The 25,692-nt window shown below is 50.7% G+C and overlaps 1 protein-coding gene across 1 annotated transcript in view; it reads right to left on the minus strand.

Moving 5' to 3' along the window:
- Window positions 1–25,692, minus strand: part of LOC128053429 (histone-lysine N-methyltransferase PRDM9-like) — a 93,172-nt gene that overhangs the window by 60,403 nt on the left and 7,077 nt on the right. Inside the window, exons 5-10 of the mRNA XM_052645949.1 lie at window positions 25,493–25,649; window positions 24,575–24,676; window positions 24,087–24,358; window positions 23,325–23,392; window positions 22,011–22,204; window positions 19,499–20,334 (exon numbers count right to left, since the gene is read on the minus strand). Of these exons, the coding sequence (XP_052501909.1) occupies window positions 19,499–20,334; window positions 22,011–22,204; window positions 23,325–23,392; window positions 24,087–24,358; window positions 24,575–24,676; window positions 25,493–25,649 (1,629 nt within the window). The remainder of the gene's footprint in view (window positions 1–19,498; window positions 20,335–22,010; window positions 22,205–23,324; window positions 23,393–24,086; window positions 24,359–24,574; window positions 24,677–25,492; window positions 25,650–25,692) is intronic.

The raw sequence follows: 25,692 nt of genomic DNA on the forward strand, positions 1-25,692 counted from the left end.
TCCTCAGGGGTGTTTCTGTTCACAAATATTAGTTTCATTCTGGGGTTTCTCTTTTTGTTATTTTTATGGTTTCCTCTGCTGTGCCAATGCTTTTAAGTTGAGTTAGGTCCCATTTGTTTATTTTTATTTGTCATTATTCTAAGAGGTGGATCCAAAAGGTCTTCCTATGATTTATGTCAGAGCATGTCCTTCCTATATTTTACTCAAGCATTTCATAGTATCCACCCTTATATTTAGATATTTACATTATTTGGGCTTTATTTTTGTGTATGATGTTAGGGAGTATTCTAGTCTCATTCTCACTTTCATTGTTTAAGGAGCCCCCACACTGTCCTCCATAGAGGCTGTTACCAATTTACATTCCCACCAACAGCGCAGGAGAGTTCCTTTCCACCACACCCTCTCCTGGATTTATTGTTTGTTGACTTTTGGACAACAACCATAGTTAATGGTGTGAGGAAATATTTCATTGTAGTTCGCTTTGTATTTCTCTAATATTTAGCAATGTTGACATATTTTCATGTTTTTTTTTTTAACAGAGTAAGTAAAACTTAGCTCTTGAGATTTGCTTCTTGAACGTGTCTGTTTTGAATTCATTTTTGATAACATACCCCAGGACATATCTTGAAAGCAGCTGCTTTTTCTTGACTGCCCTGCAGGCCTCGTAAATATTAATCGGCCATAAGCACAGGTTTTACATTTTCTTTTAGCGAATGAAGCCACAAGGTGGCAGCATTTATCATGGCACCTTTTTTTATCTTTAAATATGATTTTTATTTTATATTAAAGTAGAATTGATTTGCAGTGTTGTGTTTGTTTTAGATGTACAAGACATCGATTCAGCTGTTCAGAAATGAGCGACTTTTCGGGTTCTTTTCCTGAACAGAATATCAGAGTGTGTCGGAGTGTATTCTGTAGTGTTCCCTGCTATTCAGTAGGGCCTTTCTTTTTGACAATATATTTGACGTATATTAGTTTGTATATGTTAATCCAAACCTTGTAATATATCCCTCCCGACCAAGTTTCCTTTTTAATATTCATACCTTTGTTTTCTAAATCTGTTAGACTCTTTAAAAAATAGTTCATTGGTATGAATTAATAGATTCCACCTGTAAGTAATCTCTTATGGTGCTTGTCTTTCTCTGTCTTCACTTGCTGTGATAATCTCTCCATCTGTCCATGTTACTGAAAATGGCATTAGTTATTTTTTCTAGCTGGAGCGTATCCCTTGGTATGTTTATCCCTTATAGTCTGCATTTTTCTGCTGGTGGACACTTTGGTGGAGTCTCTGTCTTGGCGGTTGTGAACAGTGCTGCCGTGAAAGTCAGAGTGGGCAAGCTCCACATTTTAATGCTCATCAGACCCAGCCCTAGGGCTGGCATTGTCTGATCACAGCGTAGCTCTCTGCTTAGATTTTAAAAAACCTCTGTGCTGCTCTCCATGGTGGCTGCACCACAGTGAGGAGGATTCCCTTTCTTCCACACACTTATTCTTTGTAGAATGATTCCAGCACTTATTCTTGGTAGGTTTTTGTTGACAATGGGCATTCTGCTCAGTGGAAGGGATACTTCATTGTAATTTTTATCAGCATTTTAAAGTAATTAGTGAAGTCATTCAGTCGTGTCCAACTCTTTGCGACCTCATGGACTGTAGCCTACCAGGCTCCTCCATCCATGGAATTTCCCAGGCAAGAATATTGGCATGGGTTGACATTTCTTTCTCCATGGAATCTTCCTGACCCAGGGATCAAACCTGGGTCTCCTGCATTGCAGCAGACACTTTACTGTCTGAGCTGCCAGGGAAGCCTTATAAAAAATAATTAGCGATGTTGAGTATTTTTCCATGTGGTTATATTTTAGTCAGTGTGAGTACAATTCACCTCTTGAATCTGGCTTCTTGAAAGGCAGTCCTGTTTAGAAACCTTGTCCGGGATTTTACCCCAGGGCACTTCTTCAGGGCTAGTATCATTTAGAGCCCTACAGACCTTGTGAATATTAAGAGCCCTTTGGCACTGGTTTTAAGGTGTATATATTAATCTGAAGCAGCTAAGTACTCCCTGCTCCCTGCTCTCTTTCTTTTGGTAATCCTAAATTTCTTTTCCAAGTGTGTGAGGCCATTTCTCTTCTGTAAAGAAGTTCATTTGTACCAACTTTTCGCTTTAGCCAGCAGTGATAGCATGTGATGCTCCTCTCCCTCGGCTCCCTTCACTTGCTCTGCTCATCTCCACTTTCTCCCTTGCGGCTGGACGTGCATTCTTTCACCCTTCTTTATGACTGAGTGATACTGCCTTGTGTATATGTGCCCCTTTCTCTTTATCCATTCATCTGGGCTTCTACACTTAGGTTGCTACCATGTCTTAGCTATTGTACGCATGGAACTGATGGGTGTCATTTCAGGGGAGCTCTGAAGAGCTCTGGTACCATAGTCCTTTATATTAGCCTGGAGAATAATTCAGCAAGAGCAAAGTGGCAGAGAGGAAGTAATTTATTAAACTAGGATGTTTGCGAGGTTTACAAGCAGGCAGGTGAGAAATACTGCCCCCTGAGAACTTAACTAGGCTACAGTTTATAATCAAAGGAAAAGTGGGCAGGGGAGGAAGACCTTCTTTGTTTTTCTTGAGAAGATGGCACATTGCCATCTCAGTTCCTTCACCAAATAGGGCGGGAAGTTTACTTGTCCCTCCGTATATGGTCAAGAAGGCTGAGCACTGAAGAGTTGAGGCTCTTGAACTGTGGTGTTGGAGAAGACTCTTGAAAGTCCCTTGGACTGCAAGGAGATCCAACCAGTCCATCCTAAAGGAGATCAGTCCTGAATATTCATTGGAAAGACTGATGCTGAAGCTGAAACTCCAATACTTTGGCCACGTGATGCCAAATACTCACTCATTGCAAAAGACCCTGATGCTGGTGAGAGGGTAACAGGCAGGAAGGCCAGGGGTCTCCAAACGGAGGAAATAGGCTGCAAGTGTCTGACATTTTTATCTCTCTTAAGTGGCAGGAGGAAACAAACTATTTTTTTCCCCTTCTCTATACGCTCAGAGGTTAAAGCCTCTGCCTCTGATACGGGAGAGCTGGGTTCGATCCCTGGGTCAGGAAGATCCCCTGGAGAAGGAAATGGCAACCCACTCCAGTATTCTTGCCTGGAGAATCTCATGGACAGAGGAGCCTGGTAGGCTACAGTCCATGGGGTCGCAAAGAGTTGGACACGACTGAGCGAATTAACTTAACTTAACTTATACAAAGTTAAAAGGTTTCTCTTAAAATACCGTGTTTCCATAATGACACCTGGTTTCACCTGAAGTCAACTATTCTCAAACCTTAAGTTATAACCAATGCATTTTTCTTGTGGAAATGTTAGTCTTAAGCTATGTTTATGTTCTATGCGTTTACCCCAGACTCTGTCTTCAAGTCAGTTCTGCCTAATGGCTCAGAACCTACTTGACAAACCAGTATGTTATACTCAGATATTGTTCCCCTAAGCTATGTAAATGAAACTATTTGTATGGTAATCTGCCCTTCTACAAGATTCAAGTCAATCTTTTTATGGCCCGGGATGAATCGCCTGGTGCCAAGATTATCCCAAAATGCATCTTATGGATGAGGGGCCTGGTGCCATTCTGAGTTTTAAGACATTCCTTTCTTTCAATAACAGACTGCTAGTGACTATATAACATCCAGCTGAAGACTAGCACTCTTTCTGCCCCCTTCTGATTCCTATGTCAGAAGCTTTCTCTATATCCTTTATCCTTTAATAAAACTTTATTACACAAAAGCTCTGAGCGATCAAGCCTCGTTTCTGGCCCTGGATTGAATTCTTCTCCTCCAGAGGCCAAGAATCCTGGCGTCTTTTTGTTCAGCAGCAACCTTTTACTGGGGAAGATTGAAGGCGGGAGAAGAAGGGGACGACCGAGGATGAGATGGTTGGATGGCATCACCAGCTCATGCTGGGAAAGATTGAAGGCGGGAGAAGGGGACGACAGAGGATGAGATGGAAACATATTTTCAGGTCTCAGTATAAGGAGGGTTTTCATTTTGAAAATCCACCTTCCCATAAGTGATTTTTGTGTGTGTGAGTGCGCAGCGCCTCTTTTGGGGGTCGTTAATTTATCGAGCTCCCTGGGAAGGATGTGGGTCTCATGCTACATTATTTTATTGTTTGGGGGGCATCTCCCATGCTTCTGTTGCAAGGTTTTGTTGCTCAGCAAGCCTGGTTTCTTGAGTAATCATTAACTTAAAGGAGTTTCCCATATTTTTTCACTGATAATCCTTCAGTGGGATTAACTATTTAACCGACTCTTTTGTCCATTCTGCCCCTCAGCGCTGTCATGGCTACTGGGGAGCAGCTGTCTTTTAAAATCCTGCTTACCTCCCGATCTACGCCCAGGTATGGGGTTGCAGGGTCATTTGATGCTTCTATGTTTAGTTTTTAAAAGAACCTCCCTACTGTTCCCCATAGCAAATGTACCAATTTACATTCCCACCACACTGGGAGGGTTCGCTTCTTCCAACACCCCCTGCGGCATTTATTGCTTTAAGTTTTTTGAGATGGCCATTCTGACTGGGGTCAGGTGATACCTCGTTCAGCTTTTGATTTGCCTTTCTCTAAGAGAGGCACTTTCTTTGCCACTTCCCACGTGGCTCAGTGGTAAAGAACACACCAGCCAATGCAGGAGAGGCTGGTTCAGCACTGGGTCAGGAGATTCCCTCAAGGAAATGGCAACTCACTCCAGTATTCTTGCCTGGAAAATCCCATGGAGAGAGGAGCCTGGCGGGCTACAGTCCATGAGGTGGTAAAGAGTTGTGAAAGCTTTGGGCAGTGAGCTGTGAACAGATCCGGTATTTGTGACCTTCTGAGGAGAGGATTTTGATCTGGGGCCAGAGATGAGGTTGATCACTCAGAGCTTTTGTGTAGCAAAGTTTTATTAAAGTGTAAAAGGGATAGAGAAAGCTTCTGATAGAGACATCAGAAGGGGACAGAAAGATTGTCTCCTTGCTGATTTTTTAGCAAGCCATGTCATACTTGTTAGCAAGCTGCTAATCATAGATAAAAGAAACACCTCAAGGCTGAGGGTTGCACAAGGCTCCTCTCCTAATAAGCGTTTTGATATAGCATCAGCACAAAACAATTGACACGAGTCTTGAAGAAAGGCAGATTCCCAAGCAAGTACATGGTGTCATTGATGTAGCTTAGGAAAAGCATTTCCCTGAGTAGGATGTATTGTTTTTCTGAGCCGTTAGCAGCACAAAGTTAGTTTCAGGCAGAACCAAATGTCATGGCAACACAGGATTAAAGGAGCCTCCTGTAATCTTGTAAAGAGAAACAAAAAATGCCTGCCACTTGCAGTTTATTTCCTTTTGGGGACCCTGACCTCCCTGAGGCCTACCTAATTCTCTCAGTGGGAAAAGATTTGGTGACCAAGGAACCAACAACAAAGAATTAGTGATGCTGAGCACTTTCTCATGTGCTTATGGCACCTGTATGCCTTCTTTGGAGAAATGTCCATTTAGACCTTTGGCCCATTTTAAAAACTGGGTTCTTTGTTTATTGAGCTATATGAGCTGTTTGTAAGTTTTGCAGACCAATTCCCTATGGATATCTTCATTTGCAAAAATTTTTTCCTATTCTGAGAGTTGTCATTTTCTTTCGTTTATAATTTCCTTTGCTGCGAAAATACTTTTAAAGTTTGTTAGGTTCCATTTGTTTATTTTTTATGATTGTGAGAGGTGGGTCAAAAAAGAACTTGCTACAATTTATGTCAGGCATGTTCTGCCTATATTTTCCTCCTTTCCCAGTATCTGTCCTTCCATTTTGACCTTTAATGTATCCAGGGTTTGCTTTTGCACACGGTGTTAGGAAGCATCGTAATTTCACCCTCGTATCCATAGTTTAAGGAGCCTCCACACTGTCTTCCAGAGCGGCTCTTCCTGGTTTACATTCTCAGCATCAGTGGGGGAGGGTTCCCTTCTTAGCAGCTGAGTAGTTTTCTATTCTAAACTTGTACCACTTAGTCTTCATTTTTCAATCAATGGACATTTTGATGATTCTACATCTTGTCTGTTGCAAATAGGGCTGCCCTGAAAATAGGGTTGCACGTGACATTTCCAGTTACGATTTCTCCAGAACTAATGGAGGGGTATGATTGCTGGATCATATGGTAATTCTCTGTTTAGTTTTTAAAGAACCTTCATATACTTATCAGTAGTGGCTACACATTTACATCCCAACCAGTGGTGTTGGAGGGTTCCCATTAACCCATGACTGCGGCAGTGTTTCTTGTTAGTAGATTTTTTTGATGATGCCATTCTGACTGGTATGAGGTGATAACTCACTGTAGTTTTGATTTGCATTTCTTTTATAAATAGTGATGTGGAGAATATTTTCATGTGTTTTGTATTTTACACACTGTGAGTACCATTCACCTCTTCAAATTGGCTTCTTGAAAGTTGGCTCTGGCTTGAATTTTTCCTGATGTTTTATCCCAGGAGGTTTCATGACAATAGCCGTGTGACTGTCGAGAGCCCGTCAGCATCATTTCTAAGTTGCTGTTATGAGAAATGGCCATGAGACTGAAGCATTTCTTCAGGCAGATCACTTTCTTTTTTTGTGATTTAATTTATATTTTATACTGTAGTAGAGTTGATTCCCTGGAGAAGGGAATGGCAAACCAGTCCAGTATTCTTGCCTTGAGAACCCCATGAACAGAATGAAAAGGCAAAAAGATAAGACACTGACAGAGGAACTCCCCAGATCGGTAGGTGCCCAATATGCTGCTGGAGATCAGTGGAGAAATAGCTCCAGAAAGAATGAAGGGATGGAGCCAAAGCAAAAACAACACCCAGCTGTGGATGTGACTGGTGATGGAAGCAAGGTCCGATGCTGTAAAGAGCAATATCGCACGGGAACCTGGAATGTCAGGTCCATGAATCAAGGCAAATTGGAAGTGATCAAAGAGGAGACGGCAAGAGTGAACGTCAACAGTTTAGGAATCAGCGAACTAAAATGGACTTTAACTCAGATGACCATGATATCTACTACTGTGGGCAAGAATCCCTTAGAAGAAATGGAGTAGCCAGCATGGTCAACAAAAAAATCCGAAATGCAGTACTTGGATGCAGTCTTAAAAATGACAGAATGATCTCTGTTCATCTCCAAGGCAAACCATTCAATATCATGGTAATCCAAGTCTATGCCCCAGCCAGTAATGCTGAAAAAGCTGAAGTTGAACGGTTCTATGATGACTTACAAGACCTTCTAGAATTAACACCCCCCAAAGATGTCCTTTTTGTTATAGGGGACTGGAATGCAAAAGTAGGAAGTCAAGAAACACCTGGAGTAACAGGCAAATTTGGCCTTGGAGTACAGAATGAAGCAGGGCAAAGACTAACAGAGTTTTGCCAAGAAAATGCACTGGTCATAGCAAACACCCTCTTCCAACAACACAAGAGAAGACTCTACACATGGACGTCACCAGATGGTCAACAATGAAATCAGATGGATTATACTCTGATGAACAGTGGAGACTGTGGCAGACTTTAATTTTTGGCGGCTCCAAGGGCTTCCCTGGTGGCGCAGAGGGTAAAGCGTCTGCCTGGAATGCAGGAGACCCGGGTTCGATCCCTGGGTTGGGAAGATCCCCTGGAGAAGGAAATGGCAACCCCCTCCAGTACTCTTGCCTGGAGAATCCCATGGACTGAGGAGCCTGGTGGGCTGCAGTCCACGGGGTCACAAAGAGTTGGACACGACTGAGTGACTTTAGTTACTAAAATCACTACAGATGGTGACTGTAGCCATGAGATAAAAAGACTCTTATTCCTTGGAAGGAAAGTTATGACCAACCTAGACAGCATATTAAAAAGCAGAGACATTACTTTGCCAACAAAGGTCCGTCTAGTCAAAGCTATGGTTTTTCCAGTGGTCATGTATGGATGTGAGAGTTGGACTATAAAGAAAGCTGAGCACCGAAAAATTGATGCTTTTGAACTGTGATCTTGGAGAAGACTCTTGAGAGCCCCTTGGACAGAAAGGAGATCCAACCAGTCCATCCTAAAGGAAATCAGTCCTGAATATTCATTGGAAGGACTGATATTGAAGCTGAAATTCCAATACTTTGGTCACCTGATGCAAAGAGCTAACTCATTTGAAAAGACCCTGATGCTGGGAAATATTGAGGGCAGGAGGAAAAGGGGACAACAGAGGATGAAATGGTTGGATGCCATCACCGATTCAATCGACATGAGTTTGAGTAAACTCCAGGAGTTGGTGATGGACAGGGAGACCTGGTGTGCTGCAGTCCATGGGGTCACAAAGAGTCGGACACAGCTAGCAACTGAACAGAAACATGGGGACAGGACCTTAAACAAGCACACTGCCACCATGAGGGACAATTAAATAAATCGCACTCCCACACACTGGCAGCTGTGCAGCTGAGTGCAGAGAGGGAGCCTGTTGGTGTGTGAGGTGAGCGGTGAGTACCAGTTGGTAACCAGGGGGAGCGGCAGTATAACTTTGTGGTTTGAATCTGCAGCAGCTTTCAATCCATTACAAGGGTTTGCTCACCTCATCACCGGCACAGGCTCAAGGGGTGGCTGTCAGAGTCCCCATGTCCCAGGGGCCGAAGCTGAGGTGCAGAGGGGCTGTGTGCTGGAACACCTTCTGGTGTGGGACACAGAGGAGTGATGCCAGGACCACGTCTGGGCCGAGCAGTGTCGACTGATCATTTTCACTCTGCAAGCTTCCCTTCTGGGCTTCCCTGGTCACTCAGCTGGTAAAAGAATCCACCTGAAATGCAGGAGACCCTGGTTCGATCCCTGGGTCGGGAAGATCCCCTGGAGAAGAGATAGGCTACCCACTCCAGGATTCTTGGGCTTCCCTGGTGGCTCAGACAGTAAAGACTCTGCCTGCAATGCAGGAGACCTGGGTTCAATGCCTTGGTTGGGAAGATGCCCTGGAGGAGGACATGGCAACCCACTCCAGTATTACAATCTCAAATGGCAGAAGCAAGCTACCGAAAACAAGAATCAAACCCTTTTTGGTGGCTGCCTGTCACCCTCTCTGTCTAGAGCCCTGACGACTTCTCTGCCCCAGAGGGAACCTAGTCCTGGGAGAGCACAGGGCAGGGCAGGACAGGGCATCACCACAGGTGCTTCTGTGGCCTCACCAGGGCCCCTGCCTGTCCTGTGGGCTTCACCTGGGACCTGAGAGGGCAGTGGGCTGACTAAGAGCAGGCGGGGGGTCCAGCCTAATAGTGCCAGGGCCAGCCTTGCCATGCTCACCACGTGACCCCCTAGTGGTAGCTGGCACACAGCACCTTCAGGCTCTTGGGAGCAAAGTGCAGCTCTGCTGGTGGGCCTGCCCTCCTCCTCCCACTCCTTTCTGACTGTGTGATGTGATGCTGGAGGCACAGCAGCCCCTGGGTGCCAGGAAGGCACGACTCACGCCAAGGAAGACACGAGGCGCTGAGCAGGAGACAAGCAGCTCCCTTCCGGGTGTTGTCCCTGGGCCTCCTGGCAGGTGGGGGGCCTTTTGTCCCTGGATTGTGTTACCTCGAGTGACCTTAAACTATTCCTGTTGATTCTTCCAAGTGTGTAGCCCAAAGCGTTCTGCTGAGGGAGTTGAGATCACACAGGTGAAGCATGAGGCAGCACATAGGGAGCTCAGGGTCGTGGAGCTGACAGTCCTTCCTGGGCAGCCTCGACCCTGAGCAGCGACGAGAGCCTTGCCCCTCGTGGTCCCAGGGAGAAGGAAGCTGGTCTGCTTGCCGTCTGGTCCGAGTCGATAGTGGGAGGTGCCTGCCTACCCTGACCACTGAGTGGCCCAGGTGGGCCTGTCCTCTCAGGCTCCACTGAGCCCCTGCTCCACACCTGTCTGGAGAGTCCTTCCAGGCCGCCGTGACGGGAATCTGTGGTGAGAACTCAGCAGAAAGGGTGTGAGGGCAGCTGGGACCTTCCTTCATTGAGGACGCGACGTGGCCAGGTACGCTGAAGCGATGCAGCTGGCGAGCCCGTTTCAGACGGTGGTGCGTGCTGAGAAGGACACAGGGCATGGTGTGGGGTGGGCAGTGTGGAGGCTGGCGGGCGGCGAGTCCAGAGAGGTGCCTTCTCGGAGGAGGCGGGAGGCTCCAGCAGAGCCGGCCGGTGGCTGAGCAGGACGCGGTCGGGGCTCGGCCACGGGAGGGGTGCGTCTGGCCTCTGGCGGAGTTTCTGCTCCCCGAGGACTGGGGTTATTGTCTGTCTCCTCACGGCTCTCCTGAGCCTGGAACACGGCCTGGCCAGAGGTGGGTGCTAAGCAAATATCTGAATGAGCGGGAGGTCTGAGTGTGGAGATGCACAGGACAGGCGGCGGCAGGCTGCAGAGCCGGGGTTAAGTAGATTAGGAGGCAGAGACGGGAGAGAGGCACACAGGGTTTCTAGGTCTGGACTCCCAGCCCCACTGGGCTCAGCTCCACCCAAGCCCGTCTGTTCCCCGGACACTCTGTTTTTTACGGTCAATTCCCGCTGGCCTCCACTCGCCTGCGTGTCCTGTCCTGCGCGACTTAAAGCGCAGCTCAGAGTCTGCTCCCACCACCTGTGCCTGAAGCCTCTTTACGCTCGAGCTGGGGGATCCCGAGGGCGCCCCTGAGACAGGGCCCCTTCCTTGCGCGGGGACGGCTGCGCCTTGTCTGTGCTGTGGACTCTGCTCTCTGCAGGTGTCCAGGGCTGGAGTGTTTATGGGTCGGTGTGTCCCCGCTGATTCCAGCAATCCGCCAGGCTGAGTCCTGCTGGCCTGCATCGTGACACTGCCATTTACTGTTGACACTGGGGCCACCCTAGCGCACAGCTCACAACCCGTCCCCTGGTCTCTGCTGGACCTCGCAGTTGGGCCAGGAGCCAGGTGGTTGGTGCTGTTGGTGCCTGTGGGCATGGCTGCCATCACAAGCCTTCACCTTGGGGCTCAGCAGCTGAGCCACCAGGATGTGTGCAGGATGCGCTGCAGACCGCACAGGGGGTCAGCGCTGGGCCTCAGCCAGAGAGTGGAGGCACCGCACGTGGAGGCCTGCCCTCCATTAGAACACTGCCCGGCCTCCTGGGCTCTGTTTTGTCTGACCTTCGAGGAATGGGCTGAGCTGCTGTGCTCGTCCTGGCCCACCATGCTCCAGAGCTGCCCTCACAGACCTCCCTGCATTGGGATCTGACCAGTACATTCCTGGTCCCAGCACCAAGCCAGGGCGTCCCGGGGCCCCTTCAGTTAAGGGGTCAGGGGAAGCAGAGCCACTTCGTCTTGAGCTGGAGGAGGAGTCGTCTGGGTCGAGTTCTCATTTCCTCCAGTGACACACGTGGCTTACAGCTCCCAGGGCTCGCAGCCAGCCTGCGGGCCGCTGTGGGACCCCGTCTCCTGTCGGCTCCTCTTCTGACTGGTTGGTCCGTGTTCTGACTGCTCAGGACTCCGTGCTCCTGGGTTGAGTATCTGTTGTAATTGGGTAGGGTCTGTTCTTTTTTTTCTAATCAGTATTTTTGTTTTTTTAAGTATAGTTGGTTTACAATGTGTTAATTTCTGCTGCATAGCTCAGGGATACACTTATATGTGTATATACATTCTTTTTTAAAAATACTCTTTTATAGTTTATCATTGGATACTGAATATTCTTCTCTGCTATGCAGCAAGACCTTATTTATCCAGTCTACTTATAAAAGCTACCTCTGCTGACCCGAGCCTCGCACTCCACCCCTCCAACACCCCCTCCTCCTCGGAGAGCCCCAGGCTGTCCTCTCCGCCCCGGGTCTGTTTCTGTTTCATGTGTGCGTGCTCAGGTGCTCAGCCGTGTCTGACTCTTTGTGACCCCGTGGACTGTAGCCCATCAGGCTCTTCTGTCCATGGGATTCTCCAGGCAAGAATTCACTGCTGGGTGAGTGCAGGCTCGTGGCTGGTCTGGCCTGCCGCAGGCCCCTCAGAGGCTGAGGCTGGGTGAGTGCAGGCTCGTGGCTGGTCTGGCCTGCCGCAGGCCCCTCAGAGGCTGAGGCTGGGTGAGTGCAGGCTCGTGGCTGGTCTGGCCTGCCGCAGGCCCCTCAGAGGCTGAGGCTGGGTGAGTGCAGGCTCGTGGCTGGTTCGGTCTGTCACAGACCTCTCAGAGGCCGTCTGCTGGGTGAGTGCAGGCTCGTGGCTGGTCTGGCCTGCCGCAGGCCCCTCAGAGGCTGTCTGCTGGGTGAGTGTGGGCTCGTGGGCACTTGCTGCACAGTCTCTGTGGGGCTGTCGAGAGGCACTGTGTGGCTGCGCCAGCTGGGGGCCACTTACTCCACTCTTGCTGTCCCCAAGCTAGGTCTGGGGAAGGCTAACCCCAGTGCGAGGCTACTTTCAGACTTCCACTCATGTCCCAGGAACTAGTCTTCCAGCCTAAGCAGGTCACTCCTGTGTTAGTGCTCACAGCTCACACCCTACAGAGAGTGGGCCGGATCTGGGACACATGTCCTCTGCTGCTAAAGTGACATCAGACTGTGCTCCCAGGGATGGACCACAAGGGGTGATGGGAGAACGTCTGCCCTACCTGCTTGGAGGCACTGTGCCCCCCAGCCCCTGCCTTCTCCCCACTCAGGGATGGAATGTGGCAGAGAGCAGGAGGGGGAATCTGGGTCCCCAGTGAGGCCCACTCTGATGCTGGGCCTGGGTTGGGCTTGGAGGATGTGACCGAGAGTTTGCTGGACAGTGTAGGTTTCAGGGCTACATAGCGACTAAGTGCAGAGCATGGTGGCTGAGCTGATGGCTGTGGATCCTGCAGGCTGAACGCTGAACCCTGAACATTGGAAGACTGTCTGCAGTCACAGGACGTGCTTGCTCTCTCTGCTGAGATGATTTCAGTGGGGACCCAGGTTCCCCCTCCTTCTCTCCAAAAGCCATCACACTGAAGCCACTTCTCATGGTGAACCCTGAGGAAACTCAGGAAGGAAAAGGATACCTGCTTTCCAGCAGCCATCAGATTGCAGCCACTCCCCACTGTGAGCCCTGAGGAAACTCTACCTTCCCTCTAGAAGCCATCAGGCTGCAGCCACTTCTCCTGGTGAGCCCTGAAGAAACTTGGGAAGGAGAATACCTGCTCTTTAGCAGCCATCAGACTGCAGCCACTCCCCACGATGATCCCTGAGGAGACATGGGAAGGAGGACAGGATACTGGCTCCAGATGGTGAGGTGTGTATCAAAGGGGATGATAACAGTGAGATGGTTGGTGCATCTTCCCACACACAGGAAAGTGCTAAATTCCTTAACTTTGGATGCTGCCTCTTGGTTTTGAAATCCTAAAAGATTCTTACTGAATAAGACATAACTCTCAACACCTAGATTGTAAATATTTTTATGTCTACACATATGAAGTAGAGACTTTCCAAAGAGCAACAAAAGATAAATCTCACATTCAGAACACTGGCACCAGTGGTGGGCTCTCCCCAAAAGAGGCAGCTGCTGGAGCAGTTAGAACAATCAGGCTCCCCTTTTCCATAAGACTGTGGAATGGATGCCGAGAGTGCAGAACTGTTACAGGGAAGAGCAAAATCTGGCTCCGTGTTGAATGCTTCACTTTAACCTTTGCTTCCTGTTGGTTTGTTTGCTACAGGGATACTGTCCATACATAGAGGCCTGCCTCAGGAAACCCTGCCCCTCTGCCTTTGTCCAGGACCTGTCCACCTGCGGGTGGCTACAGGAAGGGAGCAAGTAACACGTCTCTTCCTGAGGCTGGCCATTCCAGGAGATATTTGCCAGATTAATGGCCTTGTCACTTGATTTCCTCACCTCCCAGCTCGGTGTTCTATAAAAGACACTGGCATCCAGACCCTGACGAGATGGTCTCTTCGAGTTACTAGTCTGCTGTCTTCTCAGTCTGCCAGCTTTCCAAGTGAAGCCGTATTCCTTGCCTCAGCACCTCGCCTCTGATTTATTGGCCTGTTGTGAGGCAAGCAGAGTGAGCTTGGACTTGGTAACAATCCCACATGCCTTGCAGCCAAAAAATCAAAACATAAAATGGAAGCAATATTGTAACCAATTCAATAAAGACTCTGAAAATGGACCATATCAGAAAGATCGGAAACCAAAAACCAAAACGAACTCAGTGGTTGTCTGAAATATTTAAAAAGGAGTTAGTGCCCCTCTTGCCCATACCCCTGAAGCCACACTGGGCAGTTAGGCCCTGTCCACTCAGAACACCCTCTCCGGACCCCAGGAGGAGGTACTCTGCCCCCAGTGCCCACCTGGGTCTCAGGAGGTAGAAGAGACACAACCTAGGGGGTCTCTTCTCTAGTCCAGGGGAGCGTCACACCAGCCACCGTGTCTCCCTGCCCATAATAAATAGGGAGGGTAGTTGGCACCTGGGCGAGTGATGTTTGGGCACCTGGACAGCCTCGTCCTTGTGAGAGTTGATGGTAGTTGGCACCTGCGTGAGTGATGTTTGGGCACCTGGACAGCCTCGTCCTTGTGAGAGTTGATGGTAGTTGGCGCCTGGGCGAGTGATGTTTGGGCACCTGGACAGCCTCGTCCTTGTGAGAGTTGATGGTAGTTGGCACCTGGGCGAGTGATGTTTGGGCACCTGGACAGCCTCATCCTTGTGAGAGTCGATGGTAGTTGGCACCTGCGTGAGTGATGTTTGGGCACCTGGACAGCCTCGTCCCTGTGATTTGATGTGAAGACAGCACAGAAGGAGAACCAGCCAAGAAGGATCCAGTCAGAATAAAGGCCTCTTCACAGGGACCCTGTGAGACCCAAGCACGCACTCTGCCCACCCTGCTCCAGCTTTTGGGAACTGGCCTTTGTCATGCTCTGGGCAGGAGGTGGAGAGGACAACCTGGGCCTCTCTTCAACCTCCTGAGACCCAGGTGGGCACTGGGGGCAGCAGCACCTCCACCTGGAGTCCAAAGAGGGTCTCCTGGATGCACAGGGCCTAACCGTTCAGTGCGGCCGGTCCTTGTCCACAGTGCACTGACCTGCTGCAGGGTCTCGGGTCCCTGGCATCCAGCTCACCCATCGCCAAACCCAGCTTGGTGTCTTGGGAGCCCCTCACTGGCAGGTACCCAGGAGGTGAAAGCTGCATGCCCAGCGAGAGGGAGGAGAAGCCAGTGGGGCAGGGGTCCAGCATGGAGGTTCCAAGGCCCCTCTGCTCCCCAAGAACACCCAGCCCCGCCTGCCGTGGCCTTTCTCCTCTTCAGTATGTGTCTTTGTGGCTGATGTTGCCAAACACCTTCCTCTGAAAGAGAAAGCTCCATGGCCGTGGAAGGGGTGGAGGTGAGGAGGCGCTGTAACCCTAATCCCAGGAAGCTTCAGGACTAACTTCCCTGAGCCCTGAACATACTGCCTGTTACATCTGTACCAACGGAGGCCAAGACCCGGACAGATTCTCTGTGGAAACACTTTCCATGTCCAAGAAGAGGACCAACTGAGGCCAAGATCTGGGCAGGTTCTCTGTGGAAACACGTTTTGTTTCCAACAAGAGCACCAACTGAGGCTGAGATCCAGGCAGATTCTCTGTGGAAACACTTTTCTGTCCAACAAGAGAGGGTTATGTTAACCTACAGTCGAGCCCCGAGATGTGGGAAATGCTGTAGCTGTGGAAACTGCAGGGAAGGCGTTTGAGAGGCTTCTTCCTGGGCGGCTCTCCTGAGGCCTCTGGAGTTACTGGACCCAGAGGGGGAGCACTCTCTCCTCACTGCAGGCCAGACGGTGCCCCCAACCTCACAGCCCCGCTCCCCCACCTCCCTAAGCTCAACAGAAACCCCAGGTCACGAGGCCAAAGCGCAGTCTTCTTGGTGAGCAGAGCAGAGGCTGGTGGGAATGGGGGTGGAGGCTGAAAGTTTTCGTAGAAGAAAAACACACGTGTGTTCCCGTGTGTGGTGGCCATATGCTGCAGTAATTGGTGTTCCCTACACATTTATGGGTGGGTTTTAGTTTCTGTATTTTCTAAATGTCTTTTTTTCTTCTTAAACAGCTGCATATTACGAGAAAATTTTTGCAATCAACCACGAGAACTAGCAAAATAAGATCTTTGTTTTTTTTTTCTTTCGCTAAAATGTTGCCGTTTTCTATGGTGACAGAATATCCATTTAATTGGCTGCGCTGGGTCTTAGCTGTGGCAGGCAGGGTCTTCAGTTGCGGCATGTGGGATCTAGTGCCCTGACCAGGGATTGAACCTGGCCCCCCTGTGTTGGGAGCTCAGAGTCTTAGCCTCTGGAACAGCAGGGAATGCTGCAACCTCCTACTTAAAAAAGCTTATTTATTTACTTTTGGCTATGCTGGGTCTTCCTGCTGTGCGGGCTTTTCTCTGGCTGCAGGGCGTGGGGGCTGCTCTCTCGCTTCTGTGCGGAACTTCTCACCATGCTGGCTGCTCCGGCTGGAAGCACAGGCTCCAGGCACTTTTCTCTGGTTGCAGGGCATTTCTGTGCGGAACTTCCCGCTGTGCTGGCTGCTCCGGCTGGAAGCACAGGCTCAGGCACTTGGGCTGCAGTAGCTGTGCACGGGCTTAGTTGCTCCACGGCACATGGGGTCTTCCCAGATCAGGGATTGAACCCGTGTCTCCTGCATTGGCAGGTGGATTCCTAACCGCAGCACCACCAAGGAAGTCATTCCCCTTCCCACTTCCTGCCAACATCCCACTTTAAAAAAAGACTAAAAATAATCTGTTTAGTACGTTTTCAGGAGTCTGAGCTCTGAGGTCAGCGTCTGTGGTGTCATTCTCCCAAAGGCATCTTGGCTTCAGATACTGCTTGGGCTCGTGAGTCTGGCGGGTCTGACGGCTGAAGACAGGCTTGGCCTCTGGAGCTCTGCCCTCACCGACTCACCCAGGGTCCAGAGCCCCGGCAGCCAAGCAGAGCCGCGTGCCGGCGGGGCTGGTACAGCCGTGGGGCCGCTGCAGTCAGGGTGGAGCGTGAGGCGGAGGCAGCTGGCTGTCCGTCCCCGCGACTGCTGCACTCCTGTGTGCCCGTGCAGGGTGGTCACGGTGTCAGGTGAGGCCTGGCCACCATCGTGGGAACAGGATGGGACCTCAGACAGCTCACATCCCCACTCCCCATCCCCCAGCTCAGCTTCAGATCGTTGCTTGTGGCTGCTGGCAGCTCCCTGGGCTGGGAGGCTGTGTAAAGCACCAGCCCCGTTGCTCAAGGTCAGCTGAGACCCCCAGCTCTGGGGTCACACACCATCTCTGCCGCCGTGTAGGTCGTCCCACTTCTGTGAGGGAGGGCCTGTGTGGGGCTGCGGGTGATGGGGAATTTGGGGGTGTTGTGGGCTGGCCCATGAGTCAGCTTTTTGAGGGGAGAGAGGGGAGGGAGAAGCTTTGACCTGCTCAGCCTTCCAGGGGATTCCAGGCCCAGCTCTGGTGGGAGGTACAGGTGAGGAGCCCCTGCAAGTTTCTGGGTCCCCACCGTTTTTCAGGTGAAGCCCCTCTGCCTGAACCAGCCCTAACTCTCCCTCCCGTGGCCCCTGCCTCAAGCCACAGAAGATGGGGAGTTCATGTGGCTTCCCTTCCTGTAGGGAAACCAAGCCACAGACAAACGTGTTCCTTTAAGAAAGCGTGAAAGAAAGCAGAAGATAACAGTGGGTGGTCATTACTGACACGGTTCATGTAGAGACGCTTTGGAAGCCTGGCACAGGAGGGAACTGAGGGCCGTTGCCCCCAGCCCTGGAGCTGGCACCCTCCGCCCCCCCCATCCCATGGCCCACTCTCCCCTTGGTGTCTTCTGGTGAGCGGGCGGACTTCAGCCTCCTGAACCCCTTCTGGAAGGATCAGGATAGGGCAGAGGGCATCCACAGAGGGGAGGGTGTGGCCGGCTCTTACGAACGCCGTTGCCTCCGCTGGGTCGGAGCTCAGTTCTGGGTCGAAGCAAGCGTGGCTTCCTGGTTCGGTCCCCACCTTCACTCACCAGGGGAGGACTTTGTGTCCACCTTGTCCCCACGTGCAGCCTGGTCATCCTGGGACCCGTGCTGTGCGCATCTGCTCTGCTCACAGCTCACCCCGTGGTCCATCAGACTTCACTCATAAAAGGGAAGTGTATGGATGAAGTATTCCCTAGTTAAGAATTTCAAGGTCACAGCAGCATTGAGCAGAGCACGTGGGCACAGGTATGAGGCCGTGCATAGAGAAGCTGTGGCGTGGGCTTCGAGGACCCTCCATGTGGGGGTGGGATGGGGGCCGGACAGGGGTTTCCTGCACACACGGCTCCAGGTTTTGTTCTCGGCAGGGTGGACGACTGTCGGAGTCTCTCGGACGACTGGAGTGGCTCTGGGGCTGCCCAGCTCAGCAGGAACGGCAGTGGTGGGAAAGGAGGTCGCCCTCCCTTAGCACCCCTGAACTCACACCCCCTCATCAGGGCAGCCGAGTGCCTAAACGGCCCCTTCCCTGTCTAGCTCTGAAGACCTGGATGGTGTGGGGGCTGAAGGACACACAGGAAACAAAATTCTGTAAAGCAATTATCCTTCTATTAAAAAATAAAAAAAGATCGAAGAAAAAAACACAGAGACCAGCAAAGGCGGGGCTTGCATTCTCAGCCAGCCTCTGCCAAATTCTGCCTGTGCTTACGCGTCAGACCAAGATGCTGGTGCTCCCACCCTGTATCACAGATGAGAATCGAGACACAGACAGGTTGAGCATCTTGCCCCAGGTCACACAGCTGCTGAGTGCAGGGCTGAGAACTGGACCCCTGTGGTCGAATCTGGAGTCCAGATGCTGTGATGACCCTGAGGGAGCGGCAAAGACCAGATGGCCCACGCTGAGCCAGGCACACACATGCACACACACTCATGTGCACGAGGCCTTCACTCTGAGGCTACAGACGTCAGAGGAAGACAGAGGGCAGCCAGGAGAGGCCAAAGGAGAGTCGAGGTCTATGAGGAGGAGAGGCCACACTTCCCAGGAGGCCGGGGGATTCTCTTCCCTGGTGAGTCTGTCTCAAACCCTAGATTCCTCTCCCTGGACCCAGGAACAGACTGTCCAGTGACCTAACTGAGTTGGCTCCAGAATTATGCCTTCCCAGGGCTTCAGCTACCACTGGACCCCACTGCTGTCAGTAATAAGGGGGAAATGAGTACATAGTCTGGGCTTCAGATTTGTTTGGAGACAAAGTTTATTAGGAGTACAAAAAACCACGAGGGCAGCTGGCAGGAATATCTCCAGAACACTTGAGAAACCCTCTGCTGTTTTCCTACCTCCTCTCCTGTCATGAAAGTGGAAGGTCTATCTAATCAAGTAATTCTGTGCTGATAACACTCTTTCTTTAAAATATTTATTTATGTATTTATTTATTCAGCTGCGCTGTGTCTTAGTTGCAGCATGTGGGAGCTAGTTCCCCAGTCAGGTACTGAACATGGGTCTCTGCATTGGAGTCTTGGCCCCGGGACCACCTGGGAAGTCTCTCCTCATACTGTTGGGGACTGTAACGGGTCACAGGCCTCCTCTGAGGCCCCCTTAGAGCTGAGGCATGGGGTGGCTGCAGTAATCCTCCTGTGGCTAAAACGTGGTTTGTTGATCATGATTCATTCACACTCCCTGCACACATAGGGCTTCTCCCATGTGTGTCCTCTGGTGTCTGATGAGATGTGACTTAACACTGAAGCTTCGCCCACACTCCCTGCAAACATAGGGCTTCTCCCCTGTGTGTGTCCTCTGGTGTGTGATGAGATTTGACTTAACACTGAAGCTTTGCCCACACTCCCTGCAAACATAGGGCTTCTCCCCTGTGTGTGTCCTCTGGTGTCTGATGAGGACTGACTTCTGACTGAAGCTTCGCCCACACTCCCTGCAAACATAGGGCTTCTCCCCTGTGTGTGTCCTCTGGTGTCTGATGAGATTTGACTTATCACTGAAGCTTCGCCCACACTCCCTGCAAACGTAGGGCTTCTCCCCTGTGTGTGTCCTCTGGTTTGTGATGAGACTTGACCTATCCTTGGATCCTTGCCCACACTCTGTGTACTTGACTTTTATAATCCCTGAGACCCCTGCCCCCATGAGTAATTTGCCCGTGTCCTCTGGATTCAGTTTCTGGCTTGTGCTGGGCTCTTCTGTGATTCTCTCATGCACCCGAGAAGCCCTCATTTGTCCTCTGGGTGAGTAGGAGGAGGCCCTTGAAATCCTCTTCAGCCTTATGCTTTTCAGCAAAGGTTGGGGCCTGTCCTTGGCCCCGTGACCCTCAGGTTTGTCACTTGGGCTGTGTGGATCGGAATATCGCTGCTGCTGATTTTGATTGCCTGGGCAGGGATCCTCTGGTTGGAGGTGGTCTCTTGCAGATGGTCTCAGGAGGGTCTGAGAGGGGTGACTGCGTTGGATGTGTTGGCTGAGGAATTTCTGACTGGAGAAGGCCAGAGAGCAGAAGGCACATGGGTGGATCTCGGGCTTCGGTTCTGCTGAGAGAGGAAGCTTTTGGTCAGGTGGCTGGTTTGCCGTGGTGAGGCCCGCCCCACTAATCATCTTAGTGTGGGCAGTGCACGGTTTGTCTCCCATCAGGTGCGTCTCTACAGTCCACTTTCCATTCCATTCTTATTCTCTGCATCTACAGAAATCCAGGAGGCTTGTGTCAAGGGCCTTTTCTACATATCACCCAGACTAGGGACCTTCCAGCAGCCGCAGAGGCAGCATCTCTCCTGATAGAGGTGGATCTGCAGGAGCCTTTCCCTGTGTGTAAGCATCTGAAAAGTCATGTCACAGTGGCCACAGGAATTTTACCCTACTGAGAGATAAGACTTGATGACTCAGGGGGAATCCTCCTGAGCGGCTCCCTGGGAGGGAAAGGGTCTATTAAGTCAGGGGCACCTGGCCTGGAGCTCTCTGCATATGGGCAGCAGCACAGGGGGTGGTTAGAGCAGGTGCGAGTGAAGCTGACTCTGCGGCTCCTGGCTCACAGAGCGGGCTCCGTGCCGGTCTCTGCGGGAGGTGGGCTCAGGCTGGACGAGGCCGGGCGGCCCCGGGCCCACCAACTGCCGGCCTCTGGCTCCTGCTGCCCCCACTGGCTCACAGATTGCTCCTCTCTGTTTCCCACAAATCATAAATAGAGGCATGTCCTTTCTCAAGCCTCACCAGTATTCATACCTCACTTATTTCACTCAGTCTTAGTCCATTTAACATGCACTAGGAAGCCCTGTTTAAAAATACATCTCCAGCCAGACTCCTCACACCCTCACTCGCGAGCATCTTCAGCCAGCCCACTCTCCCCTCATGTCTGGCAGTGAACTGACCTCTGAGGGGACTCCCCACTGCTGTCTCTTCCCAAAAATGAACCAAAGCATCGTCTTAGCACAGAGAACATGCCGCTTGCTGCTGAAAGCTGCACGGTTGTTCTGTGTCATCCAGGAAGAGCCCTGGGGTCTGCACATGGACACGGGCCCTGAGGCGTCCCTGTCCCGTCCAGCCTCCTTCCTCTCCCTCTATGCGTCCTCCTGTGACCGCGGGCATGGCCTCTCTTCCCGGGCCTGGGACTGCGGCACTGGCTGCTCCCCTGCCTGGAATCCTTTCCCACAGGTGTTATCTCTGCAGAGACCCTGCCCACCACCCTGCGCCGCACCCCACCCTCTGCTCACGCTGATTGGAGGTGCTTTCCCTGCACTGGTTGTCCTCAGAGCACCAGCCCCCATCTGGTGTGAAGCCCATGCTGCCCCAGGGCAGTGGGTCTGTCTGTTTCGGTGCATGGAGCCCTGTCTGGCACAGAGTGTGAACTCACATGACAACAAACTGAAACAGTAACTGAATGCAAATCGCTGCACATGTATCGCTTAGAAATGGGAGGAAATGAGGAAGAAACAGGTAAGGGGAGAGAGCTGGTAGGCACTAGAAAACTTGCTTTTTGCTTCTAAGCCTTTCAGCAGAAGGTGATGTTACATATTTTTTGCATGAAATATTAAAAATTAGAACTAACATTTTTAATATAAAAAACTTTTCCTAACAGTCATATGAAATGAATCAAAGTCTGAGGCATTTTAATTGCAACCCAACTGACTTTGGACTGGATTGTACTCTGCTTCGGAGTCGGACCAGGGAGGCTCCCCAGGATGGAGTGGGGTGTTGGAAGAGGGGTGGCGCTCACCTCTCCCGGCCGCGAGCTCGCTCTTCCTGCTGCTGTCCTGCTTGATGCCGAGGTCCTGGCCATACTCGTCCCCGTACCAGACCAGCAGCTCACAGCCTGGCCTGACCACCTGGCAGGTTCGGTAGAAGATCTGCCCTTGATACTGCAAGGCCACCAGGTTCTGCTCCTCATCATCCCGGGCACAGTTCACATACCTGGGGTCGAGGCCGGGAAAGGGAAAGAAACCTCAGGTGATGAGTCCCCTCCACTGTCGGGCCACGCCCAGCTCCTTGCCTTCAGGCCCTGAGGCCGCCATGGCTTCCACCGCCCCTCATAGGGACCTTCTGTTCACACCTTCGGCCAGGCCATGTGAATTCCCATTTCCAGATCCTGTTTCCAGTCCTCTTCCTGGCTGGAATGCTTTTCTCTGCTTTCCTAATTAGCCACTTTATAGAGCCCAGTTCCAGACTCGTCTCCACCTGGACTGTCTGTGGGGCTGGTGACCTCCAGCTCCTCTAAACTCTGAATTAAGTTCTCTTTCATTCCACAGGACTTGGTGCTCCTCTGCTAGCATGCAGCCCTCAGCACTCACCCCAGCCTGCCTTCTCTCCTGAGGCTTTCCTCCAATCTCCCCACGTGTATCCAGGGTCATATTCACTTGCCCTCCCCCTCGCATGGAAACTTGGAGAGTGCTCTGACATAGCTTAAGACCCAGAAGAGTGATAGTTTATTCACTTTCTTCCTGCCCTGATGAAAGGCGCGGCCCTCAGAGAACGGCCCTGCTCACGGCCATCCTGCCCCCCATTCCTTCCGAGGCCTCAGGGCCCACTTCTCACTGGAACCGAGCCTGGGGAGGTTGTTGCCCACATGGACTCAAGGTCTCCTGTGTTAGGTTATCCTTGCGCTGTGCAGTTTCTCAAAGATAGAGAAATTATCTGTTCCTAAAATCAACTGGCTAGTGGCTGTCTGCAGTTGTTCTCCAAAAGGACATGGGATGTGTGATCTGCTTCAGTAATGAAGTTCACTGTCTAAACTGGAACACAAAATGCTTGGCAAGTGTCAGTTAAGTGAGTTAGAGTGTCCCTGGTGAATCTAGACCCCTCAAGTTGTTTTCAAGTCCCCCAGTTTTGTTCAGCATCTAGACTTGTATTTTGAGGGCACAATATAGGCTATATTTTTATTTCCTTCAAATGTCTTCTGAAATGAAAGACCATGATACGGAGGCAAAAGAGGAAAGAAGATGTGAAAGCTATTGAGGGAGACAGGTTGAGAAGGAAAGGGGTGGGGGCTTGAGGGAAGAGCGGCATCTACAAACTGCAGACTCACTGCGTGCACCTCATCCAGTCGGCCAAGGACGTGTCCTTTCCATCCACATACTGGTAGCAGTTTCTCCCTTTGGTGATCTGAGTGTCAGAAAAGAGATACAAGCTTTCCTCTCTCTTTTAGTTTTTTTGGTAGGAAGTAATAGAAGAACTATTTCCCTCTGCAGTCATTGGCGCTCTTCAGCCTGCATGGATTCAACTGCCAGTTGGACCAAATGGTAAGCTGCTTAATCATCATTCCAAGTCTGAGTCTCCTGGTTCACTGAAGGCAAGGGCTCCACAAAGGAGGAGTCACCTCTGTGTGTGTACACTGTGGTCCCACCTCTCCTCTGACCTTTAGAGAGAGGTCCTGTGTGCCTGGACCAGTGTCTCCCACCTCTCCTCTGACCTTTAGACAGAGGTCCTGTGTGTGTATACACTGTGGTCCCACCTCTCCTCTGACCTTTAGACAGAGGTCCTGTGTGTGTATACACTGTGGTCCCACCTCTCCTCTGACCTTTAGACAGAGGTCCTGTGAGCCTGGACCAGTGTCTCCCACCTCTCCTCTGACCTTTAGAGAGAGGTCCTGTGTGCCTGGACCAGTGTCTCCCACCTCTCCTCTGACCTTTAGATGGAAGTCCTGTGTTCATGCCCAGTTCACGCAGTACACAGGACTGCCCGTGTCATTGCCGACCATGTCATCACCATCTGCATCCTTGCATGTAGACATGAAGTACCCCCCACCACACACAAGCAATTCGAGGCCAGAGAACAGGGAAACAGGGGTGTTTCTCACCAGCCAGGAGTATCCACTGTTGGCGGCCTCTTCATCGTCTGTGATCTGGCCCTCATAGGGGCCAAAGTGCAGGCCCAGTGGCAGATCGGATGCCTCATTCCACACTCCAAGCCCAGCCTCAGGGATGCCCGACAGTCTGATACTTAACCCAGGGGGCAGAGTGAGGGCTGAGCGGTTGGCATGCCCCTTTTCCACTGCACAGTCCTTTACAAAGGTTGGGGGCCCGTGGGCAGCACAGCTGTCGATGAAGAAGTTCTGACACTCCTCACAATCTGGAGGTGAGAGCAACAGGGATGAGGGGAGGTATAGTGATGTTGCTGGTCGTAAAGACCTTCAGAAAGAACTGGGGCACTCACAGCATGTGGCCTCAATCCTGTACCCCAAGTCCTAGAGGAAGGGGATATTTGGGGGACCAAATGGTGAGGTGAGGTTATTGGACCAAGGCCTCGTAGCCCCTTCTCCGCGAGTGGGCCAGCAGGGGCACTCACAGAGGTAGTCGTCATCCTGCGGCTCGCTGACCTCTTGGTACACATGGCCCTTTCTTTCTCGTAGACTGTACCTCTTCACTCCAGTCTCCGTTCTTTTGCGTTCTAAGATGGAGAACAGAAGCTAAGCAAGGCTGGTAGGATTTGGAGAGTTAGTAGTCCCTGTTTTATTGGAAAGTGTGAGATCTCCTACCTGTTCATTTATACACTTTGTTAAAAGTTGTTTACATGTATTTTTAAAACTTTTACTTTTGTAATTTTATGTTTTAATGTTACATATTTATGCATCTTAGTTCCCCGATCAGGAATGGAACCTGCACCCCCTGCAGTGGAAGCAGGAGTCTTAACCACTTAACCACCGGAAGTCCCTTTTCTATACTTTGTTTCTTCCCCCTTTAACTCCTAGTTCAGGAGACTGAGGCTCCTCATTGACCACAGATGCCCAGTTCAGTGTTAGCTTCCTGCACTTTTCGTTAGTAGGTTTAACTTCCCACCTTCTTACTTAGGAAATAGTTCACTGACACATGTACTCAGAAAACATACGTTGAGGGCACATGACATGTAAGGCATTGAGCAGAGGTCTGGGCATAAACACTAACAAGGCATGGTCCCTGTCATCACAGCTGGATTTACTGAACTACTTATAGCTCAAAACAGTGTCAGCACTTTTGCATTTAATGTAAAGCTTTCAAACACTGTATGAGTTATGTATCCTTATCTTCACTTTACAGATGAGCAATCAAGACCTCAGAAAATGTATAAGATTTTCCCAAGGCCCCATTGCTAACTTCATGTCTCAGATTGGTCCAGCTTAAACCCAAGCCTACCCAAAATTCACGCCACACACCTAGTCCATACTTACTAGCTTTTCTACAAGGATTAGAGGAACTAATTAGAGGAACTCCCCAAATTTTCTCTTACCGACTTTTTGCCTGGGGTGCTGTCCAGGGATCCTTGCTTTTCTGGGAGGGGGCACCGGTTTCTGAGCCTGCTTGGAGCCACTTGTCTTCAGCAATTTTGCTGCTCCCGGCAATTCCTTCAAACTAGATTCCATACTTAATGGTGCCCTGGACATTGCCTTCCACACGAGTAAAAGACAACATGCATTTCTTCAGTTCTTT

Source organism: Budorcas taxicolor, chromosome 1, assembly GCF_023091745.1.
Source record: "Budorcas taxicolor isolate Tak-1 chromosome 1, Takin1.1, whole genome shotgun sequence".
NCBI classification, from domain to species: Eukaryota; Metazoa; Chordata; class Mammalia; order Artiodactyla; family Bovidae; genus Budorcas; species Budorcas taxicolor.